The 15,624-nt window shown below is 39.6% G+C and overlaps 1 protein-coding gene across 1 annotated transcript; it reads right to left on the bottom strand.

Annotated features, from left to right (window-relative positions):
* Positions 1–11,445: 11,445 nt before the first annotated feature.
* LOC140140898 (uncharacterized) lies at positions 11,446–12,789 on the bottom strand. The gene is made up of 2 exons (XM_072162653.1): positions 12,716–12,789; positions 11,446–11,920 (listed from the first exon to the last, which is right to left on the bottom strand). Exons 1-2 carry the CDS (start codon positions 12,787–12,789, stop codon positions 11,446–11,448), a joined length of 549 nt encoding a protein of 182 aa, XP_072018754.1.
* Positions 12,790–15,624: the final 2,835 nt, after the last annotated feature.

The following is a 15,624-nucleotide window of genomic DNA, read 5'->3' as shown; positions in this document are numbered from 1 at the left end:
ATAATAATTGTTCTATGGCTGCGAGTCCTGGGTGATATCTACTGACATGGAAAATAAGAGCAACGCTTTTGGTATACATTATGTTACAGGATAATGCTGAACATCAAGCGCACTAACCATGTTAGTATAGGCCTAATGAAAGAATCTATACCATCACCAACACTGTGCCTCTTATCAACTCAACAGGAAGATGAACCATGCAAAAGATATATGCTCTCTACACCCCATTACATGGTAAAAGAAGACCTGGAAGGCAAAGAACATCCTACTTGTCTTATGTGCAAAACAACCATTGGGGGACTTCGACCATAAACAACCGTTTAGTTATGAAAGTGATTTATTCACACACATTTGGATATTCGTCCAATATTGTTAAACATTAAGGTTATTAATTATTTTAAACTGTTGTGATTTGGTAGTTCACGGCATCTTACGAATGGTAGTGAGCTTTGGCAAAAACTGCATTGCTCAATTCATAGCGAGTATGTAGAAGAATTAAAATATCACAGATATACTTTTATAGGTGCTGCGGTTCTTGAGTTACGTTGTAAAGAGGGCTGAAACAACAACACTTTTGTAAAACGTATACATAACTCATTAACAACAATAAATTAATCAAGTTTGCAAAGTATACAATTTGTAGAATGAACTTTTGCAAAACATCAATGTGTTATTTTTCAATAATATATTGATCTAGATAATGAAAATCGATTTTTAGGTTGCTTCGACCAACAATACCTCGCCTACCCTTAACAACACAGAAGTGTGTGTAAAGCTTTAATACCGACTGCCTTGTCACACCATGAAGGTAGTGGAGATATCTAGGCCTACTACCTTCATGGTCACACTAAAGAGGCACAGCAACAGACGTCATACTGCAGTTACTGTCCGTTTTCCTATACACAATAGGCCTACACAGTGCTCTTACCATTGACGCGTGACCTCTACAAATAGCGTACGTTAGAAGTATGGGGATTTGCCTAGTTAACGTCGCTGTGTGAAACATAACCGGCCAATATTAAAAGTACTCTTCTAAAATTCTAGACAATATAGTTTTGTAACATGTCCTAAATTTTTAGCTAATTTAGATATTTGGAAATATTCGTACTTTGGTGTTTTAGTGTATGTTATAGGTAATAGTACATTGTCTAGTTAACGTCGCTGTGTGAAAAATAACCGGCCAATATTTAAAGTACTCATCTAAAATTCTAGAAAATGTAGTTTTGTAACATGTCCTAAATTTTTAGCTAATTTAGATGTTTGGAAATTTTCGTACTTTGGTGTTTTAGGAAGGATATGTAAACGACAGATAACACCAAAAAATATGAAGAAATTATTTCCAAACCGTGTTAAGTCTGCAAACCACCATGCTTCTCATTTTCAAGAACGCTGGTTAACAATAAGCACGTATTGTCTCATTTCGTAAACAAAAGCCCACACAGAATTGTTCTCTAGCGTTCGCTTTATAATCGTTCACCCAACTGAAACTTTAATACCAGCTCATTGCTCCATTGTACGTGTAAAGCAGAAACATATGTTGTGTGTATTTAACCAGAGAAGATATGATTTAATCAGTTGAGCTGAGTGTTATCTTGGTTTAATAGCTTTTAATGGGGTTTAAGTCCTGCAAAGGTCGTGGTGAATTCTACTGTAGACATGACTGCATCATGTTATTCATAATCATCGTTAGGTGTTCGTCAAAAACAGCTCCAAGATCACGAAACTTGACAAGAAGTACTTCCGTCTTGGTGCAGTGGCGTAGCTGGGATTTTGTTCTAGGGGGGGGGGGCAAGCCTGTATGGGGCGGGGCCCAAATCCACCAAACCTTTCTCTTTTTTCCCTGCACTAGGGGGCCGGGGCCCAAATAGACCATTTTTGCCAGTCTTATTGATAATAATCGTATTGTATTGCATATCGTATGGATTCCCCATCTCTCTGCCCCTCCTCTCCCCCCCTCTCCTCTCTTTTTTCCTCTCTCTACCTCCCTTTTCCTCTTTTTTCCTTGCACTAGGGGCGGGGCCCAATTAGGCAATTTTTGCCAGGGAAATGCCCCCTGCCCCTCCCCCCCGGGGGCAGCTACGCCACTGTCATGGTTTCATTCAGGAGAAGTTTTGTTTTTAGTCAACCACTTCCTAATGTCACAGATTTTCTGGCAATCTTTTCTAAGGCCTAAAAAATTTGTTTGATTGACGTAACATAAAAAATAGAGTTGGTAGGGGTGGATTCTTTTAAAACTTTTAAAGCTGTAAATTACATTTAATAAAGGCCTTGGAACTTTTCTTCTCTTTTTTTAGATTAATTTTTTTAAACTTTGTTTTTGCCAAAAAAAAAGTAAGGGTTGGCCTATTTTTAGGGTAGGTCGGTTTTTTTGCTTGGTCATAGCTTCAAGGCCTCTTCGAAGAATAACACATAATACCGCCTCCTTTTTCCAACTCTCGTCAACTGGTGAATTTGATAGGCCCTATTATAGTCAGGAAGTTTTTTTGTGAGAACATGATTATCTTGTTCATCAAAGGGGAAGGAGAATTGAAGGCACTAAATTTGAGGATAATATTATATAAAAGCTATAGGCAAAGACAAGAGAAATTGTGATGTTAATTAGGGAAATCGGAGAACCCCCGACCCTCTCACCCTGCACTACGTGAAAATTTGTGCACAGGCGCCGCTTTTCGGAAGAGGGGGATCAACAAGATTTCGGTCCGTAAAAAAGTGATGATCAAAAATTGTCAAGACCGTTTAAACAGATAAAGCGGGAACTAAATTGTTTTTAAGTCGAAGGCTGCAATTTTTTACCACCCTCACAAAGTATTCATGAACACTTCGAAGCAATTTTTAAAAAAATATGCTATCAATCAAACAATCTTCAATTGGGTAATCGAATTATCTTTACACGACACGAAAATTTCATCGGGCTGACATCTAGCCTCAGTTGACCGCGCCGTTTACTCAGCTAACGATGTCGTGCGCGAACATCGCTGACTCGCGCGAACACTCGTTTCGCCGTTCATAAATTGACTTCTCCGTAGCATCATGGTTTGTTTTCGTTTTTCTTGCATGTTGCATCAAATTATAGAGTGTATAACCGGGAAGAAATTAAACTATAGTAGGCCTACATTGCTATCAGTAGGCCTAGACCTTAAAACTTAACATCATAACATGGCATCTAGTTCCTTCGTTCCCAATATCGATTGAATGACGTTCTGTGACGTGGAAAAGGGATAATTACGCGTACGACAACAGCAACAGCGCGGCGTTGTCGCGTATCCAACACGCGAACAACATGGCGCTTATAATTGCGCGTACTTGACAACAGGCATGATGTATATCGTGAAAACCCCAGACAAACAAGTACGTATGTCTATAGTGAAAACAACATACGGTAGTTATATCGTCATCGATATTAAGTAGGCCTACCAACCAATTTTTGAAGCATTTTCTCGAGGATTTTACAGCGAAAAGATGATGCTACATAGAAATCAGGAAATCATGTCAGGTTTACATGCTTCTCTCTTGATAACGGATGGGATCAGGCAGCATTACTGTCGGCACTCCGCGGTCGGATTTTATAAGAACTAATAATAATCTTGCCAATAAAAACACGGACTAATTATATAATTGTACATCTCACAATACGAAAACGGTCAACAGAATGCCGCTTTACATGGAACACGCTCTCAGTGTGACGCCGACAGCACGCCACCAAAGACGTCCATTTAAGCTAGCCCCATTAAACCGCCAAGATGTTTTGATGACAGATCGGACGATATTGTTTAATAAAAGAGTGCCGTTACGGCCAATGGAATCGCGAGTTTTTACGAAACTTTACGATAACTCGCATCGATTATTTGTTGGGAAGCAGACGACGTCAGAGTGTAAGCAAAGAATGCCAAGTACGCCGGTGGATATGGGTAAGTTACCATTGGCATTAGGCCTACTTCAGACCGCACGCTGCACGCACTTGCTGTCTGACGCAAGAGAAATTTTCATTCTTGTTTGCAACTTCAGAATGAGCCTATCGGACCACAATGACTTCTTATTGACTTTGAGTTTACAGACATTGAAACAACATTAGGCCCATCTGTCTGTCTTGCGAAAATTTTGCGACAAATATCTGTCAATCAGAATCGATACTAGCCAACACTCCCTCGGTGAGAGTCAATAGCTAGCCAAAATTCCGGGGCAAAGGCGAAAGAATTTCCCGGTTGCATCATTTTACCCCGGTATTATTGGGGGAGTACATAAATATACCGATTTATTAAAGAGGCTGTACAGTCATGTGAAGTTTTCGAGCTTAGCGCGCAAAAATGTGGTATTTTACACTATCTTGCCCCATGATCGGGATCTTTAGAGCCTTAATTGTTTGTACTCATTTTAATACATTTTATGCCGATTCCAAATTATGGTCATGAAAATTTACATAATTTGTACAATTTTTGAATTTTTAAAACAAAATCGGAAACTTGTCGTGGAGAGGGTTAAGAACAGTCCCGGACAACCCACAACTTCTCTGTCTTGTCCTCAACTTTGCAGGTATCACGAATGCCCCGACATGCTGCCGACATCACTGGGAGGTCTACCAAGAGAGTCGTCGGCATGTTGTTGACGCTGTCTTGCCGTACCATGAGGCAATGAGTCCGCCTAGGCCAGCGGCGGAAGTTTTAAAGCGGCGTGGATCTCCCGATAAGCTGGCGGCATTAGTGCAGAAAGATAGGGAAGGCAACTGCAGACAATTGCCGCTCTCAACCATACTTGTCAGGTAGCTATTTAAAAAATAAATTACATGAAGACACAGTCCCTGATCTGTCTGGAATGGTTAGGTAAAGACGTGATGGAAGCAGGAAGTAGGCCTGTAATTTGAAAGAGCAATCAGTGGCTGGAATTCAGATGAGATGACTGAGCCCGGGCCGTGACGCGCCGCATGTTTCCCACGAGCCGGCACAGGTTAGGCGAAGTTTAACCTAACCTGATTTCTACCTAGAGGTTAGTTGAAATCAGGTTGAAATTTCAACGTTGATACAACGTTGATACAACGTTGATACAACGTTGATACAACGTTGATACAACGTTGATACCAACTTTCAATGCAAAAATTAAGGAGGTTGAAATCAGGTTGAAGTCCACTTGCAAATACAACGTGATTTCAACGTCTGGACGTCAAAATTTCAACCTGATTTCAACGTCAGGTGTGCCCACTGGGCCGCAACCAAAATGGGCCACAATACGCTACCCCTATCCCTAACCCTAAACCCTAAATGGTAGGTATTATAGGCCTAAGGAGCCGGTGTATTGCTGCCCATTATCGTTGCAGATGCTCAGACCTCCGATTGCAGTTGTAGAAGTGTTTTATATTGCCCGTCTTACTCAATTTTCTTTCATTTCTGTTGTTAGATCTTATACCTCCCTGAGACGTAGTGTTTTTGACAATGTGGTAAATGTTATTTTCAGCATTACAAACTCTTTTCTATATACACTATATTGGAGTCAGCACCATATTTCCAAACCACTGATTGCGTTTCCAAATTTTGATGTTGCACGTTTCATTTTGTCTTGGCTCTCCCTCATAAACGTCATCCTGCTACTTTTCTTCTCTTTTTCGTTTGCTTCCTCTTTCGGTTTGAAAAATGTTTTTATTAATGTTGTACCGTTATCATTTTTCTTCAATAGATGGCGCCACTTTCGTAAGAAACCAAACCATAACACCATCTCCCTCTTCGATGAACTGCGTCCCTTTGGACCAATCGACAATATTGAAATAACGTCGCAGGTCAGTGCACGAGTGACCTTTCACCAGTTAGACTCTTCATGTCGTGCAGTCGCACAGCGGTTCGTGGGATCAGCAGATAATCCAATCATGTGTTCTTGGTATCATCGATCAATGTTGAGTAAAGCCTTTTACCTGCGGAGACAACATTTACATGTCGTGTACGATCCTTTCACATCAGAAACAATTGGGTAGACTAATAAAGATAATTTTGCTATGAATTCATTATTTCGCCTGGCTCATATTTTTTTAATAATTGGGGTTCTAAGTACAGTGTCGGATACGTGCCCTATTAAAGGCTTTTAGGCCGTAAAGGCTTATGTCCTTAAAAGGACATAAGCCTTTAGGGCCTAATAGTCGGGTTGGGAACAATAGGTTTGTTCGGGAACCCCTACCGGTATAGTTGCATTTTTTTATTTACTTATAAAATGGTTATCGGGTGGGTGTTGTTTTTTAGTTTGAGTCACACATCATTCTACTCCATCTAGGCTACTTGGAGCCCGGAGTGATCCCTTTTTTCGACAAAGATCCTCAGGGATAGACCCCTAGTGTCGTACTCCGTAGGTACAGGTAGGGCCTGCGCACATCGCACAGCATCATCATCCCTATATCTTCGTGTCAGAAATTGTCATGATAGAAAGGCGAGTCCATGTGGCCACAAGTTCTTCAACAGCCACGCATGGCGAGTTTGTTCGAGATAGGCCGGTCGGTCGACTCGTGCAGGCTAAGCACACCACCGGTTACCATAAAAATGCATGCTTCTTCCTCATTACGAATGCAGCCATTTATTAGCTGAAATAAATGATTTTTACGATCTGCGCATGTTCATTATCCTCTTTAACGTTGTCAACTCAAGAAAAGTCGATTTTTCATCAGTTTTTGTTTTCAAGACGCAGAGTGGAATTTCAATGCGCACAGTATAAATAAGTAACGCTTATAGGCCCTACATATCCTTTCAACACATATATTCAACTGCAATTCTTACAAATGATTTGTACAAAAAGCAAAAATAACGGTATATTAAATGGTTTGAGAATATGATCACATCAAAAGAATCTACACCATCATAATGTACCGGGTACGGTAGTCTATTTTCATTATAGGGAATAAAATCAATTCATCTCAATATGCAACGGAGAAATGTGATCTTATTGTACATGAGTTTACTATTCTATACAGACCATTGAAAGACTCGACCTTTAACAATACATTGACAATAGATTTAGCTTGTTTATTTTGAATGAAAACTCATAGCTGAATATAATTAGGCCTACATCGCTGAGCTATAATTAGCGATTGATTTTTAGCCGATGATTGGTTTTTTAACCAATCGCTCAACGAGCGCGGAGTACAAGTATAAGTACCTGTACAAAATAATTATTTACCTGGCGTGGACGATGTACCAGGTAAATAATTATTGTGTCTGAAGCAGAGCACGTAAATTGCCTACCGGCTGCTGATATTACAATAAGCCGAATTTACACTCAGCGCCGTAACAATTTGTATACGCTCTTTAGCAAAGTCATAGTTCATTGAATTAACAACCGTATGACAAAACAGGCGAAATTAGTAACTTTTTGCACAAGATTTGCAACTTAAAGAGAATTTGCCATTGCTCATTAAAATGAGGCTAGTATAATGGACAATATAAGTGTGCTCTTTCATTTAATGACATAAAATTGGACAAATATTGTAAGGAACACTTGAGGTTTTGAATTTCAAACATACACTTTGGTCAAACATTGTACTACTGGGATAAGTCGTTTCCTAAGTTCAGTAGATACCACATTAGCCTTGCTATAAACATTGAATTGCGTTATCTGTTGACCTAATGAAATAGTGTTTTTAGAGGGAAGCTTTCGTTCGTTAAAAAAAAATCTGATTGGATGAGGGGAACACTTGAGGTTTTGACAAAAACCAATCACAGATTTCTATTTTCCACTAAATCTCACACAGCTCTTATGACGCTATATGCATTCAATAGTGCAGTAAAACACAGTCTGCATAGAACTAGCCCCGTTCTCAAACCGCGACGCCTCTCGAACAGCGAGCGAATGTATCAGAGTAGGCCTACAGCACAGTTGGAAAATCTTTAGATCATCATACAGGTATCAGAGTACAGCACAGAAGCCTGTGCTAAGTCTGCGTAGAGTTTAGACTCGCTGTGCTTGGAAATTTTTGTTTGCTCGGGAGTATCGAGGTGGAAACTGTGCGTACATGCATTTGTAAGAGAATCGTTTTTGTAGAAAGCAATCATTGGCTAAAACCCAATCGCCAATAGGTCAGCGATGTAATTAATTCAACTTTGAAAAATTCTATTGTCGGACGTCGAGTGTCTCAATGTCTCTATAAATTTGAAAGCTCAAGTGACAATAGGCCTATTTCTAAAGGACATAGTAATGCATCACAGATCCTTTGTTGCATTGAGATGAATTAAGCTAATGACCGCCACTTGGCTATACGGTGGCGCATGGCGTATATTCTTTTGATATTAAATTTATGATTATATCTCACAACCTTGAATATATTTCGTTATTTTTGGTATTTGTAAAAACTTTGTTGGACTTGCAGATGAATTTATGTGTTGAAAGAATATGGTAACTTGGTAAGCTGCTCTCTGTGTATTGAACTTCCAGTCCGTGTATTGAAAACAAAAACTGACAAAACAAAATCGAATTTTCTTGAGTTGGTAACGTAAAAGATGGCAATGAGCATGCGCAGATCGTAAAAATGAGTCATTTCAGCTGATGAATGGCAACGCCGCATTAATAGTGGGAAAAGAAATGTATCTTTAGTCGTAGAATTTTTCTCATTTAATTTAATGCACTCATTTTCCTATGAAAATCAATCTATTATTAATGGGCTATTCCATTTAAAATGCACACTACCCCTGTGGACGATTTACCTAAAGTCTTCCACAGAGGGAGTAGGCCTATAAGTTTCAAATAGAATGGCTAGTCACTCCAGTTGTGAAAGATATCTACAATCAACTAAATTAATAGTTGGCACACCTTGACAATAATTATGTTGGAACTCTTCATTGCCGCTCTGATAGTTCAGTGAAATTAGTAGAACTATGTTTGATGAGAAGTACATACCTTCTCCTTTCCCCTTCCCTCCCCATTCCCCTCAATCAATGTAGGGGAGACTGGAGAGCCCAATGGAAAAAGTGCTTTCATCAACATTGAACTGGGGGAGAGGGGTGGCGATTTACATTTAGCATGTTTAGTATGCCAGAGTGTGCCAACATTAATTTCCTTGGTTGTAGGTAAAGCCATTATACATGGGGAGCATGAGTTTCAAAATGATTAACTCTGACTAATTAGATTTGAAAAACATAGGCCTACTCCTCCTGTGGAAGATATTTCCAAAATCTTCTACACGGGGAGTGTGCATTTTAAATAGAATAGGCCAATTTTCAATCTAACCTAACTCTGGGCTGATTTGAGACCATATATAATGCTGACTCTAAAAATAAAAAATAATAAACAGATGTCGACCGCGTTTCGCATTTAGGTTTTAAAGCCGCTTATACAAGCATTACCATGGTTACGGACCATAGCCTACGCACGATCTGACGATGGACCTTTGCACGTATTGTTCCACCTACGCGTTATACGACAAGGTCGAGCGAGTCACGAAAAAAAGAAGGCGCGGAAATGCTAAAATGGGGAAATACCAGGTAACCGAACTGAATTGTTAAGCCTACCAAGGACCACACTGTGACCAAGGACGGATCCAGACCGGGGGGAGGGGGCTTCCCCATAATGGTCTTGCCACACCATTTGGCGCGGCGAGCTAAAAAGTTTTCATGGCAGAGTGGACGAAGCGACATTTTCCATATTTTTTTCAGAGCAGAAAAATACCCACATAAGACAAAGGCCAAGGAGAGCCATACCAGCCAAGAAACGATACACACCATGCAAGAAAGTTAGAATTTCTTTTTTGGCATGGGGGGGTCTTGAAGTATAGTGAATCCAGCATTTGGCGACAGAACAATTATTATCCTAAGGCACATTCTCCGATAAAGTGTTCAAAATGCCAAATATGTGTCGCCCATAGTTTCAAGTCGTATTCAGACTTGTTTCGTCAGAAAGAAATGACTTTTATTAATATAACTTATACTTAGGAGTTGCTTTTTAAAATGTGTGAGACTAGATAGAGGTTGCAACATGCCTAGAAAGTATAAAACAATAAAGCTGATTATGCATGTCCATTGTTTTCCTCCATGTCGCCAGCCAAGGTGTGTTCCGTATCATGTAATGTGTCCCTGCTCTCTAAACATGCGCGCATATAATAGATTATAGGTACTTTTCATTAGCTGGTATCATGTCCTAGTTATAAAGTATAAATCATCACAACACAGATTATTAAATTTTTCCAACAGGTCTTTCAGACTATGTCGCCAATATTGTTCACAGATACGTTACCATATTTCTAATGGATAACAAAAATAATTGGCTAGATGATTGTTCTGATATGTGATGGATCAAGCAGGCTTCATAGTTATATTATACTAGATTTCGCGGTTCTCGGGTTGGGTGGTTCTCATAATAGGCCTATCTCTAATGAAACTACTATGATATACCCGGTAGGCCTGCGTCTCTTAGTGATCAATATAATGGGCTATAGGCCTTGCCTGGTTCTGGTCCGAATGAGATGGACCTGTAAATTAGTCACATACACACTGTAATGCTTTCCGATACCCGCGCACTGCGCCCGTCGGTACTCCGCGCACACGCCCGTTGATACTCCGCGTACGCGCTCTGCGAGCACACGATAGCTCCGCGCGCACGCGATAGCGCGCGGACAGACGGACAAACTCTCTATAATTAGTATTAAGATATATGGAACATAACACAATGGTTTCAAAGTAAAAAAATAGGGCCATTAATGGCACAAAGTGCTGACGTTACGTTCATGCCGTCACAGATACGTTACCTAAATTCTACTCCCCTCGGAAAAAACGCTGTGATAAATGAAGCCAAATACCATACCAGACTTTAGTATATTGGATGATGACTGATCAAGTATGGGTATTAAGTCGGTCAGTTATTACACTTGCACGATTAAGACAAAGATGGGAAAGGGTTTCACAGATACGTTACCACTGATACGTTAACCCCAATACGTACAAGTAATATTGCTCAAAAATGAAGTATTGTTGAAAAATCACCCATGCATTGTTTTGTGTTCTTAAACTATTATAGTTTACGATTCTGAATGAATTTTATGAATTCTTTGTGGTTGGCATTTTGTCATTCCGGAGACCAAACTTGGACGCTTTATCGGAGAATGGGCCCTAAGTATCCTAATTTCGACATTATATCATAAAAGACAGTCGGTCGGTTCAAATTATGAGTTTGAGGATTGGTTTTGGTCACGTGGTTTCCTATTAACCTGCCTAAGCTCTTGACCGACGTCATTACCGATATCTTTGTCTGTGCCCTTTGTTAAAAACTTAAAACTTGTAGAAAGCAGTTTCGGTTTCATTTCAGTTTGTTACAAAATTGTGTGACCGCAGAATATCAGGTTCGATGTTACCTTGATCAAAGTATACAAGAGAAGTTTTTCGCAGTGCAATATTCACGAGCAGAGAAGTCGATCGATCAAGTCAATCTACATTTGAAAGCGTGATTTTAATCTTAAAAGAGCGTGATTAAGTTTCAGCAATAATCTTAGGCTTATTTTCCTGGGAAGTAAAACACAGCCCATCCTCTGTTTTCACATTCGGCTACCAGGTCTTCATATTTACACTTTTTCATGGCGTACGCATTTTCTAGGTTCTCCTCCGATGATACTGTCAATTCTATGATGATTGCATGTTTGGTGGCTGAATAGATCGTAATATCAGGCCGCTTGGCAGTTTCTGCTACTTCTAGAGGGAACACTATTGGCTTGTGCTCCTCATCCACCAGGAAGGTCCAGTCTCTAGCCTTCTTCAGGATGTCTATTACTTCTGTCTTTGGAGTACGTAGAGCTGGGTTCCTGTATGTTGTGCCATCGGCTGTACGGAAAGCAATGGTAGGGATGAAGGCTGGAGTATACTCTGTTGTTTTGCTGTTGTTAGCCTCATCAATATATGGCTCCAGGCCTGGTGCTATTGTTCTTCGTGTTTGGTCATGGCGCCAGTTGTACCGTCCATTCTCAAGCGAGTAGCTGCGACAATTCAGGATGTGGAGCAGAGTACAGTTACGGTAGTTGCAGAGTTGGCACAGTCCAAGATTGGTTACCCCAGTTTCAGATTAGCAGGTGAAGGAAGTTGGTCATGGATGGCATTGATATGGAAAGGCGGGAGCTCTGGTGTCATAGGAGCTTCTTCCATGAGGTGTCAGTCTGCATGGCAGAGTCCCATCTCAACCACTCTCCTTGTTTAACACATCCGTAGACATAATGGTAGAGGTAAACTAGCATATCTTCTTCATTCCCTTCTTTCACCAGATTAGTGAGGCATTTTCTGTGCTCTTTCTGGCTCATATCCCTAATAAGCTTTCGAGTTTTCTTGAAACCCAGTCCTGCCCGGTTAGTTTGACCTCGACTCATCGCATTTAAGATGAGGTGACGCTCTCTCTCTGTTCGAGCTCTTTAACTCCATTCCACCTCTTCTTGGCTTTATTTTCCAAACAATCTCTATATAGTGTTTGGGTCTTTCCATCTCTGGAATATTTGTTGAGATGGTATTTGATGACCTGCATGCATTTGACAGCGGTGGTGAGTTTTTTCAACTGTAGGCCATGTTTTCCTTCTGTACAGTGCACTATTGGCGGTGCACCTGCTAATGCCGGCCCATCTCTTCAAGTACTTCGTACATGTTGCCTCCAGGTTCTCGATGTAGGTTTTTGGGAGATTGTAGTGAACTCCCATGTCATTTTGGGGATAATCATATGATTGTATATCCACATTTTCATGATTCCATTCAGTTAACTTTTATCAGTAGTTTTCAGCATGGCTAACAGTTTCTGATTAATCATTTGTCTGATGCCATTATCCTTTGGGTCTTCATAGATGAGCTTTCCTAGGAATCGCATGGGCTGGCTGGGTGTGAATATAGGTGATCATCTGTCCGTCTATTTGTAGTTGAGGATTGTAAGCTACATATTGGGTCTTGTGGCCATTTAACTTCCGTTCTGCGTTTGGAATTACTTTCTTCATCGCATGAGATCTGCATTTGGATGGTTTGGCCTTCATAGTTCTTGTCCAGTTGAGGAAGTTGTTGACAAATCTAACCAGGTTGTAACAATTGGCTTGCCGTTCCTTTTGGCATCTTGGAGCATTTCAGTGAGTGCCTGTGTGTTCCACACATCCTGATATGTTCTCCATAAAACCTTTCTGAACAGCATTATCATTAATATCAATATATTTGTTCTCTGTCAGGTACTCGATTGTCCTTTGAGCAAGAATACCCATTCCAAGGTTGCCACTGGAATTCTTCAGACTGATAGGTCTGAAGCATGATGGATCATTGGTATTCTCTTCTTTGGAGATAAGGATGGTTTCACCTATTCTCCATGTAGTCGGTATTGATGTGCTTCTCCAGATGTCACAGATAACTTCATCAAGCAGTCCAGTTATTCTTGGACATTTCTTCCATACTAGGTAGGGAATACGGTTGGTTCCAGGAGCACTTGCATTTCTACGCTTTTGGAGATAGGCATTCAACTCTGACAGGCTTGGTGGTTTGGTCTTGAATTGTGTTGTTGGTTTTGGTGGTCTTTTCATGCCCTTCATAGGATGGTATTTGTATTCTCGCCTTTTGTCGTTGTTGACATCTTTGAAGTATTTCTAAGCAGCTATTTTACTAAAGGATGGAGTTCTGTGTTGCTTGTCATTAAGCAATCGTTTCGCATATTGGTAAGAGTTTTGTCGGAATTGTTGTTGTGCTTTGCTTGTTGATTTCTTCTCTTTTTTTAGCTCTAACTTTCTGACCTTGTCATGTAACCTGACCAACTTGAGAAAGATAGTCTAATCTTTTTGATAGTCTAATCTTAGATAGTTTTTTTGATAGTCTATAATCTTTGATAGTCTAATCTTAGATAGTCTACTCTTTTTGATAAGAAACAACAGGCACAACAAAGAAAAAAAGAAAATTATACATATGAAATTGACTCTAGTTGATTCTTTTATTTCCAAATGTCCTCTTTTGTTAATTACATACACACCAATTAAATCCCAGAATGGATGAGGTATTCCAGTTGAAATCATACACCCCCTAAGGAAGACATGACCTTTATCTTCCACAGAGGGAGTGTGAATTTCAAATGAGGGTTACCTGAATGAGTGACTCCATTTGAAATCTACACTCCTTAAGGTCACATCTTCCACAGGGGATATGGATTTACACTGGAATAGCCAGATATACTTAGTTCAACAGATAATTGACCAAATTCACCATATAATAATAATAAAGATGTTTAAACGGTTGCTTCATGCAGAGACACTTTGGTCCTTGTGGGACCAGGCTCAAACAAAATGCTCAAGCAAGGCTAAAAAAGCCTATATGTGACCGTCCATGACAAAATGCTCGTACAGTCGGCCTCAAGGTCAATTTTGTTTTATTTCCTGTTAGAAAATATATATCGTAAGCTTTAAAATAATGTATCATTTGACTTCAAAAGATATCAAGAAGCAGAGTTATGGTTTTGTTGAACTTTTCTTCTTCAGCAAAAAGTACCTTATTTCAATGCTACATATGTCTATTTTTCCACATGGCTGGTAATAAATATCAAACAGTCATAATTGGCGGTCATTTCAAATCATCCCCAAGTCAACGAGGTTCAGGAATGTCTTATCATTCTTAATTGTTTAATCCCACCACTTAAACAGGATTTAGCCAGAGCAAACAAAGACTAGAGGTATTTAAGAATTCTATACATAAAGTAGAACCTCATTATCCTCTTCAACAATAGGATTAATGATTGGTTTATAGGTGTTTGACTGGCGCTAACAAAATGAGAAACATGTCGCACAAACTTGAGGTACATATGAATACAACCTTTATGCACACTGTGCGCTGTAGCTCAAAATACAATTTGCCAACTTTACGAGTGGTTTGTGGAGATCCGAATTATGTCGACATCAAAAAACGGTGCCAACGCTGGCCATTAGCATTTAGGAAGTAACATGTTAGTAAAGTAACTATAACCATGGAAGTAATACACATGGAAGCTGGTCAAATACTACATCAAAGTGAGTATCATACTTGCCGCGATACTGAACAAAAGCAGTACAGTTGAAAGTGGAACAATTGAGTCATCGCATGGTCAACGTGTACCATGTCTAAAATCAAAGTTCCCGCTTAAAAATCAATAGCAGTACAGGTCGTGTACTAAGTCCTGACAATGGGCTGTGTTATATTACCGCAGTACATGACTAGTTTTATGAACACAAACAGATTTTATAAAATCCCTACGTAATGGTCAGAATGCTATCAGTTTAATTGATACAATTTTATTAAAAGTATGTAATTATGTGAAAACCTACCAATTAAATGTATATATATGCTAGACTTTCAGATAGCAGTTTTAAAACAGAAAATGAAATGAAATACAATTTATTTTACGCAAAATGTAAAGATAATACCCGACTCTGGAACATTCTGGTCAACAGCAATTTCGGGCAGCCCCGGCACACAAATAGATGCGGATTCATTTTATAATGTAAAGCATGTGCCAAGTGTGCATATCAATTATTACCGCTAATTAGCGGTTTAGACGTAAATGCATGATTTCCAATATTTTGAAGTTTAAGAAAATCTGCAAGTATAGGGTAGAAATCGATATTTTGAATTGATTTCTGTAGTTATGGATTACAAATCTAACATCCCTGTCACTTTTTTCCGAATAAAAACAACATACTTGAAACAT

Source organism: Amphiura filiformis, chromosome 2, assembly GCF_039555335.1.
Source record: "Amphiura filiformis chromosome 2, Afil_fr2py, whole genome shotgun sequence".
Taxonomy (NCBI): Eukaryota; Metazoa; Echinodermata; class Ophiuroidea; order Amphilepidida; family Amphiuridae; genus Amphiura; species Amphiura filiformis.
The sequence above is the reverse complement of the archived record's forward strand: the minus strand, read 5'-3'. Positions and strand labels throughout refer to the sequence as shown.